This window comes from Branchiostoma floridae, chromosome 5 (assembly GCF_000003815.2).
Source record: "Branchiostoma floridae strain S238N-H82 chromosome 5, Bfl_VNyyK, whole genome shotgun sequence".
Classification (NCBI taxonomy): domain Eukaryota; kingdom Metazoa; phylum Chordata; class Leptocardii; order Amphioxiformes; family Branchiostomatidae; genus Branchiostoma; species Branchiostoma floridae.
Window position 1 is genome coordinate 12,242,479 of NC_049983.1, and position 19,678 is coordinate 12,262,156.

The following is a 19,678-nucleotide window of genomic DNA, read 5'->3' on the forward strand; positions in this document are numbered from 1 at the left end:
AGTTAATAATGTATGATGTGTAAATATGTAAAAATATTTATTATTAAAAGACTCAGTGTCGTAACTTTATTAGCTTGAAATTGTGCATCCCTCTCCCATTGTCAAGTTAATTCGAAACTTGTCCCAAATATGAGCTTAGGGATTTACACACGTCTCGATCACCGCTCAGCAGCGACATCTAGCGAATATTGTGTGAATCACTACCAGTCTGGTGAGTTGAGGTAAGCTGTCAGTTTGCTGGGTGTCTCCTAGGAGACTAATATAATTATCCCTAGATGAACGATATTGGAGTCATATGCTGTCAGGTCATATAAATCTTTAACTTAACGTACAAAGGGAAGGGATGTCTGAAATACTTACAAGCTGACTAAATCAGGTCAAATCAGGCAGGTCAATTTAGCATCACATGGCAAATTGTCAGTCCAATTCTTCCAACTGCTGCGGTATTAAATTTTAAGTGCCATCTATGAAGACATGCACACTGACTATGAGAAAAGGTTGCAATATAATACAGTATATTGGGTAAAAGATTAGTTAACTTTTTAAATGTTAAGTTAAATTTTTTGCAGTCCAGATCAAAATGGGCACCATGGATAACGACTGTGTACCTGACGTGGCCAGACCAGAGACCTAAATCTCTGAAAGCCTGGAGACTAACGTTTTTGCTCCTGACAGTGTAATTGGAGACTATATTGGTATTTTCCCCAAGTAGAACCAGCTAAAACCCTGCATGGCTCCCATGTTACAGCTCTGGCTCAGGTCTCTATTAAAGTCTAACGATAGATGTTATCTACCCGGTATCACTGTTGTATCTTTGTGTTCTTCAATCCTCATGAAGTATTGGGACTTCATATGAAATGGGTTCATGGGATTTGACATCTAATAGTTGAAGTTGACAAGAAAAGACCGGTGTCTGCCCCTCCCAGACCTTCATCTGGTATCACATTGTAGGATGCCAGTACAAGCAGACCCAGGGTATATAAACATGAGATCTCTGACATGTATTAGCCAGCAAGTTAGTAATTTAAGAAGAAGAAAAAGCAGACAATAACATCAGAGTAGCAAAATCTTTTTACTGTGCCTGAAAATACTTCACCTTCCCCATCATTATTTTATACATGACTGTATCCAGTCATGTCTGAGAATTTCTCTTTAAATATCTACCCAATGTGTGTGTTCCTTATATCACAAAAATAGCTTTCAGTGCAACATTACCGGTAAAAGTTTATGATACAGTATTAATGTATATAGATTTTGCTACTGGACCTCATTCTATCAAAATGCCTTTCTTAATTTTGCATAAGATTGTGACAGAAGCAAATAATTCAATAACATGATCAAAACCCAATTTCTACCAGTCTAGAGCTGCCAATTAGTAGTACCATAACTGTTGGTGTGACAGTAATCTCATTCCTGTTCCACAAGTTATACAGTATCAGAGCTGATCAGATCAGCCTTACTATGCATACATAACGGTGCACACCCCAGTTCTTCTGCGACAGGGGTCCGAGGTAGTGCGCGACAAAAAAGTGACGAAAGACTACCGAGGGTCTATGTTTGAGTTGAGATTTCTCATTATTTCCTGCGAAATGACATTAAACGGTTACATGGCTGAAAAGCGTAGGAAATGGTGTGTTTTTGGTGCAAATTGTGTTTTGGTCCGCGCCTTACTTCTGGGATATTCCTACACCTGAATGTGAACAGGTCAGTGACCTAGATTGACCTCTGAAGCGCTGTGTTAAGCCAAGTTGCAATGCCGCGCATCTTGGATGATTAAAAAAACTGCAGTACTAGAATTTTCTTCATAATTGGCTGGATTACTCTTTAGACTTTCCTCTTTCTGGCAGTATCAGTCGTGCTTGCCGGAAAAATCTGCTTCATCTGTTTTTTCCAATGCAAAAATGCCCGATTTTGTGCATCATTTTTGACATGAAAATAATGGTTTTTCCCTATAATTTTTCAAAATTAAAGAAGTTGAAGGATCGAAACCCAGTTGGTCTTGTAGCTGAAGGAATATCCTCTCACCCCATAACCAGTTATTTTGCTTCAGGATAATTCCCTGGAAGAGATGGTCGCTAGACTTGAGGGTGTGCCGCCTCCATTTGAAACCCCAAATAAACTGGGGTGTGCCCCCTTAAGATCAGGCTCCAAACACATATGCAGCTTCATGCGGCATTGCCTCACCTGATGAATTCAAACTTACAACTTGGGAAACCACTAAAAGTTAGTCACAGAAATTTGCCATCACCTGACATCATTCAAATCATTAGACACTTTAGAAGTTTATTACAATTATTCTCCTAGTCTGTACTTTGTGTTCAAAAATCCATTGTAATAAATGTATTTCATCATTGCACTTTCATTGTTCCTGAGAATTGTTCCTAGCTTTAGGCTCTGTAACATTCCCTTCAGCTTCAAAAGCTGGGTTGATGTGTCCTTCTACTGTTGCTTTCTTTTCATTTTCCAGAACAGTAACAGTAGCTGTCTGAGGTTCTGGTGCTGATTCCACTTGGATCAAACTGGCTGTACTACTGCAGCTCACAGCATCCCTGTCATCATTGTTCCTGTTCACCTGTACATTGAATGTCTGTAGATTTAGACTTTCTCCTTCAGAAGCTTTCTTTTCTTTCTCCACTTCTTCCCTCTCCTCCTGCTCTTCTACTGCATCCTCCACTATGTCGTGCAGATGGGAGTGGACATCCAGGTTTTTCAGGAAGAAGCCATTTGGTTTATCCTGTGGTTTCCTGCCTTTATTGTCCTGTAGGGACTGGGCTTGTAGACTGAGCTTGTCACGTGCATGCTTCCCGATCACCTGTAGGAACACATGTGACAGTAAGGTGGTGAATAATGTGTGTGTTAGTTGCAAGCGACACATCACAAGTGATAAGATCTAACCTGATTTCTCAATGAGATCCAGGAGATTAGATTATATCATATATGTTAGTGAAGAGGGTTGGATGACATACTTGCCATCAAAGAGCCTTAGCAACACGCCACTTCATTGAGCTGGAATATTAGATTAGGTCCAGCTCGTCACTCAAGCAAATTCAATCATTGGAGATGATAGTGCTGTAGCTTTTAGTTTGGTTAATAATACATGTCTTATAAATCCTGAACAAAGGGTTCCATCTATTTTATTTCAAAACCATGTTTCTTTTTATGAGATGGGGGGGGGGGGACTCTCACAGCAATGGCACAACAGTTCCAACACACACTCCTACCCTGGAGCACTGTTGGAGCTTTTTGGCCAACACCCGTTTCATGGCCATCTGGAAGAATAGCAGTATCTTAAATACCACAGAGCACAAAGCTGGAAGCATGCCAGAGATACTTACATTTTGTAAGATGTCAAATGGAAGCAGATTAGAGATAACACCTGATATTAGCATAGATACCAGAAGATAAGACAGTCCAATGCTGAATATAGAATAGAAAATGAAATGCATGGGGCCATGTCAGTAAGGCCAATGTTTCTGAAAAGTAAATGTTTCTTATTTGCTGAAAATTTTCTGCCAAAAATGGAGCTTGTTTGTCAATCCATGCCATAGATGTCTGTAGTTAGTTCTGTCACAGCCTGCTTGGAAATTCTATGACATCAAACTTGTATGAAAGCCTATGTCTATGACCACCGATGTTACCACACCGTTATTGCCTGAAGTATTGGTTCTAAACTAGACCATTTGTCATGTTTAAGATGACATAAATCCTCACCTTCCAGCTGGCCACCACCCCGCTCTTCTTCTTGGCCCTGCTCATGGCCTCCTCCTTGATGACCAGCAGTGCCCGCAGCCCGTGAGGACCGGGCTCGACCGGCAGGTGCACCGCGGAGTCCGGCCGCAGCTGGATGGAGTAGTCCTTACGGAACTGCTGCAGGGACGACTTGGAGAAGGAACGCTCCAGAGAGACGATGATCTTGGCTTTCTGTAATGGCAACAAGGATACACAGGATACAGTAAGCACTGTACTGTCAAGTCTAAGGGATACAAAATTGTGGTAACAAAGAAAACTTTCGTTAAAGTTAACTTGTATCATATTGAGGTTTCTATCCCCACGAGAGCATTTGTGGAAAACACACAGTTTGGTGAATCAGATTCATATAGGTGATGAATAATGTGTGTATACAACCAGTAGAGTGCTACACAACCAGCTTTCTATATACGGCTGTTATACCTTATAGCTTAGATGAAACCTTGAAATAACACCAGGGATATTACAGATTTAATAACATACCTGTCTTCTCCACTCCCTCTCAGACCTGTCAACCACCTGAAATGTAAAGGTAGGATGTTTTACTTCTTAGTACAATGTACAAACAAAATACATATTTCTGACATATTTTTTTCATTAGCAATAGATTTTGTCATTTTATTATCTTTCCAACTACTTTACAAGAAATCATACAGATGGAATTTCTATCTAGTATGGAGCAACAATTTGTCTTTATTCAAAGGCAGTATCACATTGATCAAAGATGTGAGCTATTGTGCTGTGTGTTTGTGCTGACCTCCTGGAAAGTGTTGGACATCATGGCGATGAGCATGTTGAGCAGCATGATGGGAACCAGCATCATGAACACCACAAACAGCAGCTTGGCGAGGGCGGGGAACTCTGCTAGGTTAAACACTGGGTACTGTGGGAGACAGAGGAAGGTTCATTCATATGCTCATCAGCCGTTTGGATTGTTGCCTCAAGATTTCTCTGCCTCGTTGCATTCTGTCTTTCAGTAAGTCGTCACAGTTCCAAAGTTTTCAGCCTTCCATACATTTGTGTATTAGTTTATCAATACTTGATGATTTATCAAAAACATCTTGTCTACATTCATATTGTTCATTGTTTTCTATCAGCCATACGTATATATTTGTTTTGATGATTCCTGAAAGATGGCAGTTTTGTCATGTAGCGACTACTGTCCTTGGTGCTGAAAATGCACTTGCACCCCAAATTGCCTTCACCTGATGAACAGGGTGAATTTCTTTGCCCTCCTGGTGCCCAGATTCAGAATTACCCTATATCAGGATGTAATAGTGATATTTCCATGTAATAAACATTTTCTGATGAATACCAAGTACAGCGATAATGGTTGGAAAACTTACATCAAATTCCCCCAAAGTCATCTGAAAAAGTGTCATCAGTGATCCAAACTCTGAGTCAAACTTTTCTGTTGGCTTGTCTCGAAACATGATCCAGAATGCTGGGAAAATATAGAAACAGAACAATTATTACACAGATGACAGATGATCAATGTGAGAAATAAACAATGAATACACCATTATAACTATTTTGAATCATAGTAGCTACTTTTGATGGATACTGAGATGGTAAGCTTAAACCTTGCTCCTCATATAAAAAAGCCTTGTTCATCTTGATCAATGGGCAGAAAGCATGGCAAGGCTATGCAAGATAGGACCTCTGGGCAGCCATGGTGGTTCGGGTGGCAAAAGCGGAGTGGCACATCATCTATAAATGCATGTATGGCTCACTCGCTTTCCTACAATAACACTGTCTCTTCTTCAGAACCTTTTAGTAAACAGTAAATCTATATCTAGTGTACTAACATATCTATCAGCATACATTTACTAGTATATAATACTACACCATTCTTCTCACCTGGAGCAAATGTGATGATGAAAGTACAGTAGATGATCCCAAATCTAGCCATGTCTCCAGCAATCATCTTGTAAATCATGGTTACAAATGGACCAGTCAGGGTCCAACCTCTGTTCAATCAAGATAAGAAAAGTTAACCATGGATTTCCTTCAAATATTGAACTTGTTTCTGTTCCTGTCTTGATCATGTAACGGTTTTCATTGGTGAAACATACCCTCATTTTCAAACTCAATACTGCAATAATATCCCTGGCCCACCAACACACTTCTACTCTACTTCAACTCAATTCTACTCTAAATTTTGATGGAAACAAATACATGACTTGGTTAATTTTAAAGGTCGCCCATTGTTTTGTTTTTATCACTAGTGTAATCTTTAAACCAAATCCATCTAACTTAGCCTGTAAAAACTTTCCATCCAAAGCCTCGAAGAACATTGTCTAGTGATTGCCATAAGGCCATATTCATATCTATAAACATTTGGCCTGCTAAAGTAGCCATTTGTCACCAAATTTGTATTTCTTATGGGGATAGGCAGCAGGGAAAATGTTAAAATTGCCCCTACCTGCAATAGAAAAATATGTAGAACCAGCTGCCAATAATAGCTATACCCAACAGCCAGTCCTCTGCCTCCACCAGCTTGGCGAATCTCATGGGGATGCACAGGACAATACACACACAGCCGATCATGAACAGGACCTTGTCAGGTACATTCAACTGCAGACAAGCACAGGATCATTAACAGTGTTAACTTTATGCATTACACATGCCAATCAAGTCACAGTTCCCATGGCATGTTAATCAAATACCCTTCTGTTTGAAAAAATACATCCAACTTTACCTAGCATTGTATATAACATTTAAACAGAATAGTGATATTTAATAATTACTGTCTCCACTACTTTCATACTTACAATGTTTTTTAGCAGTCCCATAAAACCGACCATCCTAATCTCATTCACTTCTAGTAGTAGGAAGACGACAGCATTAATCACGATGAGGATCTCTGTGATGTAACGTGCCTGTGGAAACATTCACAAGCATCAGTATGGCAACTGGAACATGAGAACAAAGGCAAGGTAGTGGAATGGTATATCAGTGTTTTTTCAAATCTGTTATGTTAGTCTATGAATACTTATGGGTGGATGGAGACAGATATAGACTGCTCAACAGATATTTTAGACAGAAAAGATGGATAACCATAGTATTATAATCATAACCATGCACTTTTTTTGTAAGAAAGCTGTTTTTTCAACTCACAAAACTCAGATTACTAAATATGCATTATACCAGTGTACAATGAAATCTAGGAGCCTTACTATATCACCAGCCGTGGTTCCTGCCATGAGTTCCAGACTGTCCGGGCGGAGGTACACGGCTGTACTGAGGAACACCAGGTGGAGAACTAACCACAGCAGCTGCAGACCAAACGTTCTCTACAGGGAGGGAATGGGAGACAGATCCCGGTAAGAGAGAACTAACAGTATTTTACATTCTAGCATACAAATATCCACAGATTTTTATATTTCTAACATGGGTATCCCTAAGATCATTCATCACAGACAAGCAAAAGAGAATTAGTCATCTCCTACCCTGCCAAAAACTTTCCACTTCTCTTCCAACAGCTGACCTATGACCCCTCCTTGCAGCATGGGAAGGGTCCACTCACTCCGCCCGTCTATGAGGATCATCAGGGCAGACTTCCAGTCTGGAGACACAGTTCATGTATCATAAGCATATTATACGGGGTGCCTATTAGTAAGCATTTGTATGAATTCTATGAGATACAAATTATATAAAATTTGTGGAATGGTTATGCACCTCTGATGTAAGCATATCAATTAGCACTTCCTAATTTGTACAGAAGGTAAACTTTTATTGGAAAAAACAACAAATTTTATGTTTTTATTATTTGAACTTCGAACCCTGGAAGACTAGCCCTAAACAGGGCTAAAGGGTATTGCAATAAAGCTGTAACTTTACTATTAGCTAGCAGTTAAGTTGTTGCTGTACAGTTTGACTGACCTGTGTCCCCCTGCGCTGTGATAGAGTCCACAGAGAAGAGTGGATAGGCAGAGCAGGTGAAATTGCTGTAAGACCAGAACTCCTGTGGGATAAAGAAATCTCATCATGCTTCATGTTCAGAAAGATATGTTTATCAAATGTGATTTGTCAATGATGTTTTACGCTTTGTGCAATTTATTTTGTACCTCATTACTAAGAGATCACTATTTATTATCTTTACTACAAATACTATGTTCTCTTGCCAACAGTCCATATTCAATAGCTAGACAAATTTAATAACTTCAGTCACTGACTTTTGACCAACTTAATCTTGCTCTCTTTCTAGGCAAACTTGTTAACTCAGTAAATGCCTTTGAATTGCTGATAACAAAGCTTCATTCACAATTTCACACCCACTAAGAGGAAACATGCCCTCACCATGTTGAATAAAGGTAAATATTGACCAGCTTTGCTGAATAGAGCCACTTCCTTGACTTGTTCTCAATTACAAAATAACATGGTTGCTTAGCAACCAAAAACAACCTGGTCACTGTCTTTGGCTTTCAATGGTTTAAGTTCATTAACCCACATCCAGAAAAATGTTGCTTGGCCTATATACCCAGTATACATGTACATTGTTTTATCTGCACTTTTTACATATGCACCTGTTATGGCTATCACAACTGTTGATACTAGAGTAAACTTTTTTTCACTACATTATTTTCTTTTTAAGTGCTAATCCAATTACCCCATAGATGAGTAAAAGCTACATTATGAAACAGGAAGGCCTTCCTTTTGTAGATTATTGATAGACATGTCAGAAGTAAAAGGTTACATGGCAAATTGGCCATTGATGATGTTTGGATCACGTGAGTGTTGAAAATGAAAAAAAAATTAATATGAATAATTGATATCTATCCTTGTTCTAGGATGTTAACCCTAGTGTTAGCTAAATGTACAATGTCATTTATGTTGATAATGTATCAAGAGAGGCGACATATTTTGCATTGACATTTTTTTACCCTTTTGGTGTTTAAAAAATTTCATTTCCACTATCCCCCATCCCTATCACTTCTCCTTTCCTTACACTAGTCTAGCAAGGGCTGACAATATACTAAGTAGTAAGACTGCTACTGACCTGTGAGCCCAGTTCCAGGATAGTGTTGAACATGTCGGGTCGTCCTATCTTACAGGCCAGTGTGAGGGGAGTCAGGTCCTCCTTATTCTTAACGTAGGGGTCAGCCGGCTTGGAGGGGTGCTTCATGGCATACTTGTACATGGACTTGTGGAGAGAAAATCACAAAATCAGTATGGATCCCGCAAGAATATCAGCACAAAATCAAAGCGTCTTATTGAATGATTGAATGCCTATAGATCATTTTCATGGGAGAAATGATAAAAGAAAGCAATGACAAGTCCAAAAGATGGTATTATGTTTAAGAAACAAACAGACTGTTCCTATAAAAGACAAAATAGATTACTAACAGGTTTGTTGTGAATGACCAGCATGTGAAGCACGGTGTTCCCGAAAGAGTCTGGCATGTTTGGGTCTGCCCCTTTCTCCAGCAAGAAGTCGTAAATCTCGTGGGAATCAAAACAGGCAGCGAAAGCCAGCGGGTACTCCCCATAGTACGCGTATCCCTTGTAGTCGGTGGTCATCAGAGCTTTTGTCATGATGTTCAGTTTCTTTTGGTCCTCGGGGAGGAAGAAGCGTCCAGTAGCACGGAGGTTCACGTCGGCACCACATTTTTCCACAAGCAGTTTGACTGAGTCCAGCGCATCGTGTACAATAGCTATGTGCAGACAGCTCTCACCTGCAACAGGAGTTTAAGTTAGATTGGCTGGGTTACTTCTCAATCTATGTTTTTCATCAAGTAGGGAAAATTAGCTACATCAAGTTGCATTTTTAGTCAGCAAGCACTTATTTAGCCCTTTATCCAGCCGTATTATTACTCCCAAGTGTCTTCCGTCCTCTCTGCAAATTGCTAGTCTGGTATTCAGCCGTATTATAGCTCGAGTCTCTTCTGTATTTGCGGAGAAAACAGGAGAGACTCGGAGCTATAATACAGTTGAATAGCAGGCTAGCACTTATTCACTTTTGACACAGCAAATACATTTTAAATTAATATTTATTTGTTCTATACAAGAATGTTTGATAAAATGTATTTCAAAATGATTGTAATGTACAAAAGCTGTGCCCACTCACCATAGTACTCCTCTCCCTCATAGTAATCCAGCGCTAACTTTGGGTACATGTCGAGCAGCACGTGTGCGATCTTGGTGAAGTCGTGTGTGTTGTTGAGGAAGCACAGGTGGAGTGCCGTCTCCCCGACCCCTCCTCGTCTGTACAGGTCCCAGCATGCCTCGTGATCCTGGAGCTTGTTGAACTTGTCCTCCTTCCAGTCATCCAGGATGTCCTCCTCACTGCGAGTCTCCACAAAGGCACAGCCCTACAAACACACGTATCAGGGATTTTGTTAATTATCACCATGAACACATCTAATTCAGATTGCAACAATATTATCAAGTACTGTTTGACCCATCAAAAGTCCTTGAAATGGTGTGAATGTGCATTCCATTCCTACCCAATTTCTATTTTCTGATTTATGATTTTTTCTTTGTTTAGTCTTCCAATGTTTAGTATGACTTTCATTCTAAAAATGATGGTGTACGAGTTGTAATTTTTCACAGGATCAGAGTGATAAACTTTAGCTGTTTTTTTTTCTTTTCCTCAGAATCCACATCATTAATTTGCTCTCTGTCCCAGTTTTCAGGGGACTGACAGTATTCACACTTGATTTAACCTCTAACCTACTCAGAGATTTCACTTCATTAAACAAGATTCTTTTATGAATGGATTATGCAAATATTTCTTCTCAGAACCATTCATCCGTTTTATGTTGACTTTGTGACCACTATCTTATCAGTCAGATTTGAACATGTATTGTAAACATTTAACATCACTTAATTGATCTAAACTATGTAGAAAATAGACTCAGATGAATTGACAAAACAATCACTAGCTAATGTCAACCACCTGTTAACCATCAACAGTTCTGTCAACTCAGATATGCCATCAATGTTTACTTAACACACCGCTGGTCAGAGAAAATTCCAAACAGCATGTAATGATGTTGCAAACAAGTCTGTAGCTTTGAAAAAACACCCACTAAACCATGACCCAACACCATGTATTGGTTCAGTTCCTCTGTTCCCATAAAACACTTACAGAAATGTTTGTGGTTGGTTTATTTTCATGTTGTTCATTGTCACCATTTCATTACAAAATTATGAAATGCAGCTGTCTTTCAACAAGACCAGAACAAAATTTATTCTGTCCATAATTGTTGACTGCGTTGACTTGGGTGAATATTATCCATATTTGAGTGTGGATAATGGCTCATTAATAGCCGTGTGAAGTGCTTTCAGGCAAGCTAAAGTTGATGAAATAGGAAATGGCACAACTGCTGCATATAACTTGTCAATGGAAAAACACTTTCTTCTAACCTTTCCCTGTATGTCTGCCTTATGAACTTATTATCTCACCTTTGCAGCCTGGTGTGCCTCCCACAAGACAAACTCCTTCTTGTCAATCCTTTTCCCATTTCCACCATTGTACAAGCACGGCTCCAACTGTTCCTTGCAGTACCTCCTCAGTCCAGCCTCTCCCTCGTTCACAAACACTGTTAACAGTTCTCCCTCTCGTTTCAGGTTCACAAACTTGTACAGGGGGTTGGTTAGCTCCTCCTCGTTCTGTCTTCTCCAGGCATAGTCAGGATCCTGCTCCGGAGCACGACTGAAGAGGCTGCCCATACTCAGTCTGGTCATAGGTTCCCCACTACAGAAGGTGGCTACCACCTACTGTACAGCTGAATCTGTGGCTCTTATATCTTCCAAATATCGGAGACAACTGTGAGAACTTCTTAGTTTCCAGACGAGGAATAAAAGCTGGTATAGACGCCTCAGTTTCCAGATCGGATGTCTCAATATAGGTCACATCCTGAAAGTCAAGAAGATACGTTTTAGACCATATTAGCTGTATACTCTTTATGTTATAGTCTAGTGATAATGTTACAATGTTCACATGATTATCAAGAATGTACATTGTACATTTGTATCGGTATAGCATGCTATCAAATGTCACAAAAGAACACATAATCATTTTCAGCCTTAGAGCTGTGATCTTTTGCATGTGGAATGCAGGTGAGTGGGTGGGTAGAACACAAAGGGAAATCACTGATCTGTAATCCCCACTTCTCTTTTGTGACATGAGGAACCAGTCAGAAAACTTTGCTCACCCATTAGAAAGAGACAGTCTGAAGTTCTCATACTTTCTCAGTCTTCCAGCCAAAAAAATGTTGTAATTTTGCTCATATTACTTCGAATGTTTTCGTTGTAAATTAACAGACATTAGATTCCCTCATTCTTGTCCACAATATTTTGAAATCGCACAGTGTAAGACACATAATACGTTAAATGTTTCTGCGCTTTTTCGTATTTGAGAAGTATCTGAACGAAAAGGAACGTAAGAAACGGAAGCAGTTGTAATTTTTGGTTGCGCCGCCGCTAGTGCTCTCCTATTGACCTAATCTACAATTCCTCAAAACCCGCCGGCGCCGAGTATACGTGACCGGACAGTATACCTACTGTCCATTTTAATATTTCCAGTTTTGGCAGACAACTTCCCATGCTTGGTCTGAAGCACGAGGTAACGTGTGTTGTGGTTTACTTTTAAACTCTTTCAAGTGGTGTTTTGTTTCATTTTCTGACACGTACCTGTCGATGTCGGCCATGTTGTTCGCTCAGGTGTACACTAGGGGCCGCTCTTGTTGTTTTTACGGCACCATCGTCGCCTTCACGCCACTTCTAAACCCTTTTCAGCCGCTCCAAACTTTCACTTTCTCTACTTGAACCAGCGCCAACATTACAGGTTGTAAATTTTGTCAACAGAAGCCCGTTGTTTTGAGTGATCAGCAGCAGTGATCGCCGTACCTTCCCGCACGCAGACTTCCCGACCATTGACAGTGCGTAAGGCCTTTGTTACAGAGGAACCATGGTGACATGGGTGATGAGGTGTCCTGGGGCATTAGAGGGCGTGGCGCCACGTCTTGACAGGTGGTTCCAAAAAGATTTCTTTCAATACATCTTATCGTCAAATGTGGAGGTCAAATCACGTATTTGGGCGTTTCTTTCATTTTCTAATGCTGCAGGCGTCGTACCATCAAAATTACCTTTATATTCATTTTTCTTATCATCCCCAGCGTGAAGCTATTTTCTGTGGAACAACGATGCAAAAGGCTATGGAACTGCTTTGTAATAACACAAATGGCGGTCTGCTGTTAAACTGTGAAAACTGAAAAATATATAAGTGAAACGTACTTTACACAGGGAAATGTTCCGTAATAAAAAGGGATGATTGGTAAAGACTTTCACTGCCAATCTCGGACAGAAAAGAGACAATATTAGCGCGGTGAGATGCATTGGCCGTAAGACTCGTAGCTACCACGTCAAAACTTCCGAACAGCTTTTCATTACTTTTCCGTCTCTCAGCAGATCCATAAGTAGAATAGTACGTGTTTGCGGTGAGTCTACCTTTAATACGCATGTACGGTTGTGGACATCCGGTTTGGTGATGCTGCTGTAGTAGTCATGCACACTTGAAGCAGGAGAGAATATCTATATTATGGAATTGGAATGAACGCGAGCCTGAATATATCCGGAAACCACGCAAAAGTCATCAGCAAGGATGTAGAAAAAGTATATCTGAACGTGTTCCGGCTTTCAACAACTTTATGGTCCTGTATGTGTCTGCCGTGATTGCAAGGCCAATATCCTGGCTTAATGATTTCAGTGAGTTGTGTATGTGTGATATACTGGACCTATACTGTTAAAACCTGTTTTAAAACTAAAAGTTTTAGTATTTCAATACCCACAGCTACTGTACATCCGTATGTTTATATCATAGTTTTTAAGTCCGTTTCAGAGGAAGACGAAAAGGAAAAGAGTCCTCAAGCTAGAAAAATGCTATCAATGCGCTGTGTATGTATCCTTGTCTGTGACAAGTTAAGTTATAGTGTGTTCTCTTTTAATATACATTCATGTACATGTCCTAGATATTGATCGTTACCACGTGATCAGAGAGGTGAGAGTGCGAAGTGCCATCACGTGACCCACAGTTTCACCTGAACCCTTCCTTACTTCCGCGTTTGTCAGTGACTAAACTTAGAAACTTTAGTGTGAGTGTGGATCTGGGACTTCCCGCCTTTACATCGAAACGGTTCCCCTCAGTCATGAGTCGGAAAGCTGCAGACATGTACTCCACTGACGCAGTCCCCACAAGTTTCCCCCACAACCCCCGCTCCTGGACACCAGTGCCACACAAGCAGATGTTCGTACGGATTGAGGAGGACCTTGTGGAAGACGAGCGGCGGAGTCTGAAGGGCCTGTTGTACGGCAGGATCCCGGCGGGTAAGCTGCAGAAGTACAGCGTCGGGGACATCTTCCGTCACATGGAGAGGATGGGGCAGATCAGCGCCACGAACCTGGAGCCCATCGCCGTCCTGATGGAGACCATACATCGCAGGGACTGGGCAATAAAAGTCAGGGCGCTACAGGAGGAGACCAGAGCGACTGGTGAGCTATAGGGTAATTTTATATGACACTGACAGACCATAACTTGGCCTTTGTCTTTGATCGTAGTCCTGGCATTATCTCACCTTACTGGAAATGCTCTAACAGAGCTTGCTAGTTTAGATCAGTCCATTGTCATAACGAACTTCTAACATGACGTTGGTTTGTTTTTATGGTCTGTGTAAACTTCAGCTAAGTTGGGGTAACGTCATATCTCGACAGGTGACGCTACTGTACCACCCATGAGCTTTGCTGCAAGAAAGTTGACAAATTTGTTTTTATGGGTTTATTACGTTCCCCTGTGTGAGAACAGCACAAGAAAGATCCTCTCGTCCCTCCGCTGGTCGACGTCAGTACCGTACCGACGGGCCCGGCAGGAAGAGGACCAGGGATGTTGCTGCCCGTGCAGGGACTTCCACAACTCATCATGATGCCGAACGCCAGTCCGGTCCGGCTAGAGATGGGCTGGATAGCGACGAGGAGAGCAGCGAGAGTAATGGAGATGGTAGGGAAACAGTAAAGACTCAAGTTCTTGCAAGATTCATCATATTCAAAAAGAATTTTTAAGACTCTTGAAGTTTAACATTTTTTTTTTTAATTTACTTATTTTTATTCACAGACCCAGGGGAACGAGAGGAACCCCCAGTGAAGAGACGAGCCCCCGCCGACCCCATCACCGACGCGCATCTAGCCAAACTAGCCAGGAACATGCCGCATGGCTGGAAGACGGTTGGTTTGGAGTGTTTTAATGCCACCACTGCTGACATAGACCGGTGGAGGACTAAGTACCCAAACGACAGAGACATGCAGATTGTTGAAATGTTCAAATCGTGGAAAGACAAGACAGGGAAGCGAGCGACACTCCGGACTTTGTGTGACAATTTGGAAAAGGCCGGAGTCCAGTATAACGTATATAGCTTTCTGACGGAAGACAACTCCGAGTGACCAACCATGCAAAGCAAAATTGGATATGTATATATCTGTTTGTAAAATGTGGCAGCTTGAATTGTGAGCAATAGACCAGTGACAGGTGGAGGAGGGTGACAGACGCAGAAAAAAATCCCAACTTCTGCTGGCCGCCCGACCGAAACCTCTGCTTGAACAATATACTAGTACTGCACCGGGATTGGGGATGGTGTTGTTACGTCGAAATAAAAACATCGATGATTGGCCAAACAACGAATTCATCAAGCCTTCACTTCCTATTCAACATAGCTAAAACTTATGGACAGATATCGACAATCACCACGTGCTGCTTAAATGTTTGCAACAGTCTTATTTGATATTGAACCAGTCAGCCTGGGGATGCATTTCTTCAGGCAGTCGCTAGAAGACGTTGATGCCTCTGGAAACATACTTGTCTAGTAAATAACATGTACTATTACGTGCACATTGTAGTCGCGAAATACTCGACATTATAAAGCATCAGGTTGGGGAATGTATTAGTAACATTGCATGAAATGCTCTTAGTATATGATTTATTGTTTATACATGTTATATTTAAAAGTAATATTCTTGTACAAGTGATGATAGGTGTTGTACAAGTGCTCATATATTACTTCCAAATGTTATTTAGTAGCAAGCCTGGCTTTGCTTTTATCAATGAGTTGATGAAAGCTCCTTGCTTCTATGAAGATTTTGTCAAATCTCTTCAAGTCATTGTGTTGCCTTCAACTTGACAGATTACATATGGCATTGATGTGCATGTCTATTGACTTATTACAGGTTTGAATAGTACATCAAAAGTTGATATCACATGTATATTTTCATGTCTGTATACACTGTGGCTCCCAGATCATGTGAAATAATGAAGTAGAGAAGTGCATAGTATTAGTATGTAGCGTCTAAAATCAAGAACCTATATATCAACAACAGACTATCAACTGTCATTCACAGTCATTGTGACAATGACATTTTGCCAGATCTGCAGATCGGATGAAAACACTTCAATGAACTTTTTTCTAAAGTGGGCAGTTACCAGTATGGTGTGGTGTTCTGCAGTGTACTTTTAAGTTTAGTACTGAAAAATTCTAAATAGATGAAAAAGAACATTTGGGGACCAAACATTGAAGAGATACTACCATAGTACATCAGCTGCACCAAAGAGGCACAATAAACTACCTTGCTACACTCGTGCCTTTTTCTTCTTGTCCTTATGGCAGTTGTGCTTGGACACAAATCTTTGCATCAGTACTACTGTACTAGGGCTGGGTACCGGTACCGGTACGGTGTACTGGACAAAAAACTGTTTTTTTCTTATTGGACCCGTCCAGAAAAACCGGACCTAAAACAATTTGATGGACCGGATGTTGGCAGATTATATGATAAGGCATTCACACGTTTCAGGACTTACCAGTCGAGGAAAATAACAAGAGCGAAGTAGACTAGAGTCTATAATCATTTCTACAAGTTTTACAGTCAATTGTACAGAGGCAGTTAACCTTGTAGGATAATTAAAACGCCAGTGGGAGTCAAATGCTGCACAAAAAAGATTTCTTTGTTGCGAATTAGATCATTGTTTTGAGGTTTGTCCATTCACAAGTTCTCACATACTGAATCAGGTTCAGGTCCAAACCTGGACCTGATCCTCTGGACCTGAACCAGACCTGGACCTGATCCTCTGGACCTGAACCAGACCTGAATTTTCTGTACTGGTACCCACCCCTAATCAGTACATTAGAGTCCTGAATTTTAATACAATAACATACACACAAATTTTTCACACAGGTAACAGATTGATTTTCATTTTTTTAATGATAGTATTATGCAGACTTCTTGAAACATCGGGCAAGGATGCTGGAAGTGGTAGTTTCCTCACTGCCAGTTTCTGCATGGTTTTTGTCACAAAAACTATGACGTCTGCAAAGGAGGTTAGATATGCCAAATGCAATCCCTCTGACTAGGAAATATCAATGACACACAGAAGCGCTAAATGGTAGCTCAAAAAATGTATAATGGGGTCTTTTTTTTAACCTCCTTGACTCAAACCATTGCTCAAACAAATGTCATGACTTCACACAATACCAGTCACTTTCGTGTGTAGTTAGGCTGCTCATTAGAGACAGAAAGCATGTATTGTCATAAGTAATGTAAAAATATTTTCATTAGTCAATCAGCATACAGATTGTTTATATACTAGTACAAGGAGTGTATTTGCATCCTCGTTGAGAAATCCTCAATAATGTTCTAATTGTCACAGAACACAACAACCTTCATTTGTTCTCATTCATGTGCCATACTAAATACATTTATAACATGCTAAACATATGCTCCTGGGGTGTCATGGAGATATGTGCTGCTGTTGTGTATAATCAATGAGGTTGAAAAGAGGATTTGGTATAACAGTACAATTTGTAAATTTCATTGAAGTTATATCAAGGAGGCTATTAAACCTCCTTGCTTGTATCTCAAAAGTATTAAACCTCCTTGGTTGTATCTCAAAAGTAAAAAGCTCTCTTCTGCATGGCAAAACCTAGAATTAGTGGTAACATGACTTTCATGGTCTTTTCTCTACAACTTAGTACAAGGCTAAATTCACTTGCAGTACGTTTTAGCCTTCTGCCTAACTCCATAACCAATACATATTTGGTGCCAAACCTTAGCAGGCTGAAAGTTAAGACGTGCACACTGTAGCATCTTACTAGTTTGTTAGTGAACAAATGAATGAATTGGAATACAGACAAAAGCGATATTTTGTATACCATAAACTTGCATTGATCATTTATCAAGAATTTAATAAAACCTCCTTGCATTGATCCACCATGCCATGTAAACATCTGATACACGTATTTCTTTCATCTTTTGTACAACACATAAAAACACAGTTGGCTTTTGTTTGAACTTGATTCTCCATAAAAATTATTCAAACTCCATACTTACAAAAGCCGCCTACCTTTTCATGACCCAAAACCTTTCATGTGCATTGTAATCGGATTTTCATGAGAAAGCCCCCAGCCGCACTACATTGTCAGCCCCTCTATTCAGCAGACGTGATTTGAATACATTATCCATGGAAAATTACAGGGAAGAGACAAATTCCCCATGCAGTGGCCAGTGTGAGCAAACTCGCTTCAAAAATCGATGCAGCAGTTTGATCTTCTTTATCCCACATCTATGTAAGCTGGAGTAATGAGCATTGGGGAAAGCAGTGGGCAAGAATTTGAGAACCAAACGACTTGGTTCCAGACAAGGAAATTTCTAACAGCACTAAAAGAAACACCCTCGCGGGGCCCCCTGTCACATTGTTGGCGTGTTTGAGGAACGATACAGCCACACCCAACTGAAAGGTTTGCAGCAAACAAGGCCCAACTATGTCAAAATTTCTCCCCAGGACATCGCTATGGTGGTTAAAATATAGAATACACGACACCAATCTACAAATGTAACCAACAGATAGGATTATCAACCGTCAAAGGACGTCAGAAACTTGCAAAAATTCTTGATAAGAAAGCCCAGCGGAAATCCAACCAGAGAAGACTGTGTCGACATCAACAACATAGCTCTGCAGGGGGTTGCGAGCTGTGCGCATGCGTTCGTGGGGCTATTTGACCTTTCACCCAATTTTCAGGTCAAAGGTGACAAAAAGCCCATGATGTAATGTTGTACGCATGCGTAATAAGGCAAACCTCCTGAAAATCAAAGCGGGAAACCCCGAAACGTCGACATTCTATGGCCGCCATGACAGAAGGGGAGGTTATAGAAAACTATATTTTGGATGTTTATTGTGACGGCATTTGAGAGTATTGTGTTGCTTCTACGGACCTGAAATTCACCAGGTATATACAATAGTGCAACATAGAAGTATCGATGTTATTGGAAAGTGAAAATTAGTCACATTTTGGTCACTATAGGGGTATTGGCAGACGAGTGTATCGACAGAAGTGAAATTTGTTTTTCCCTCCACTGACCTGTCAGGTCTTCCTCTGTGACGAGAGGAGCTTGGGTACCTGGTCATCGCAGGTAAGTTTATACATTGTTGTATATAAGAGATGTGCGTGCGATAAGCTCTTATTTTACATTTTAGCAGGAGTAATATAAGTTATATGCTTGTAAGTTGTGCTATTTATGCTCATCAGGTAGTGGGCAGACATCTTTGTTTTGAAACGTTCTTAGGACGTATACACGTTCCCTTGGGCCCCCAATTAGCACCTTGTACAGTAGACTTTCTCCACCAAAGGTTGTGATATTAAAAATATATATTTCAGGCTGTAATTCAGAAGTCAGAGGAGTATGGTTCGTGGACAAAATAAAGTAGGAATGCTATGTATGATTTACGGAACGAACCTGTGGTCAACTCGCACCATTATGTAGTCATTTTGATGAGACGACTCTCATCATACAGTATATTGTGAGACAAATATAGCTCCCATTTTTCTGTATCTAAGTTTGTTAATAAGAAACATGTAAACTTTCATTGCTGTACGTTTGTTCTGTGGCT

At 40.5% G+C, this 19,678-nt stretch overlaps 3 protein-coding genes and 1 long non-coding RNA gene across 6 annotated transcripts in view; 3 read left to right on the plus strand and 1 right to left on the minus strand.

Annotated features, from left to right (window-relative positions):
* The first annotated feature begins 140 nt into the window (after positions 1 to 140).
* On the plus strand, positions 141 to 4,612 carry LOC118415810. 2 transcript variants are annotated; one of them, XR_004831143.1, is made up of 4 exons: positions 141 to 221; positions 3,719 to 3,993; positions 4,254 to 4,279; positions 4,451 to 4,612. It is a non-coding gene; the product is annotated as an uncharacterized LOC118415810 (long non-coding RNA). The 2 variants fall into 2 exon arrangements; XR_004831144.1 differs by lacking the exon at positions 141 to 221 and adding an exon at positions 2,763 to 2,837.
* On the minus strand, positions 2,348 to 12,630 carry LOC118415807 (transient receptor potential cation channel subfamily V member 5-like). Of its 2 annotated transcripts, XM_035820637.1 has the most exons (17): positions 12,388 to 12,630; positions 11,158 to 11,611; positions 9,818 to 10,061; positions 9,097 to 9,425; positions 8,750 to 8,893; positions 7,633 to 7,714; positions 7,200 to 7,315; positions 6,927 to 7,043; positions 6,522 to 6,629; positions 6,173 to 6,324; positions 5,608 to 5,717; positions 5,094 to 5,191; positions 4,505 to 4,630; positions 4,231 to 4,266; positions 3,712 to 3,921; positions 3,222 to 3,269; positions 2,348 to 2,812 (listed from the first exon to the last, which is right to left on the minus strand). In XM_035820637.1, the coding sequence occupies exons 2-17, from the start codon at positions 11,437 to 11,439 to the stop codon at positions 2,360 to 2,362; spliced, it is 2,655 nt and encodes an 884-aa protein (XP_035676530.1). In that variant the 5' UTR covers positions 11,440 to 11,611; positions 12,388 to 12,630; the 3' UTR covers positions 2,348 to 2,359. The 2 variants fall into 2 exon arrangements, with proteins under 2 accessions (XP_035676530.1, XP_035676531.1); XM_035820638.1 differs by lacking the exon at positions 3,222 to 3,269 and having other exon boundaries at positions 12,388 to 12,627.
* Positions 12,631 to 12,915: 285 nt separating this feature from the next.
* Positions 12,916 to 16,083, plus strand: LOC118415809. The gene is made up of 3 exons (XM_035820639.1): positions 12,916 to 14,244; positions 14,555 to 14,746; positions 14,861 to 16,083. The coding sequence occupies exons 1-3, from the start codon at positions 13,902 to 13,904 to the stop codon at positions 15,184 to 15,186; spliced, it is 861 nt and encodes a 286-aa protein (XP_035676532.1). The 5' UTR covers positions 12,916 to 13,901; the 3' UTR covers positions 15,187 to 16,083.
* Positions 16,084 to 18,868: 2,785 nt separating this feature from the next.
* LOC118416183 (inactive histone-lysine N-methyltransferase 2E-like) overlaps positions 18,869 to 19,678 on the plus strand; it is a 50,414-nt gene continuing 49,604 nt past the window's right edge. Inside the window, exon 1 of the mRNA XM_035821263.1 lies at positions 18,869 to 19,200. The gene's annotated coding sequence lies outside the window, so the exon portion shown is untranslated. The remainder of the gene's footprint in view (positions 19,201 to 19,678) is intronic.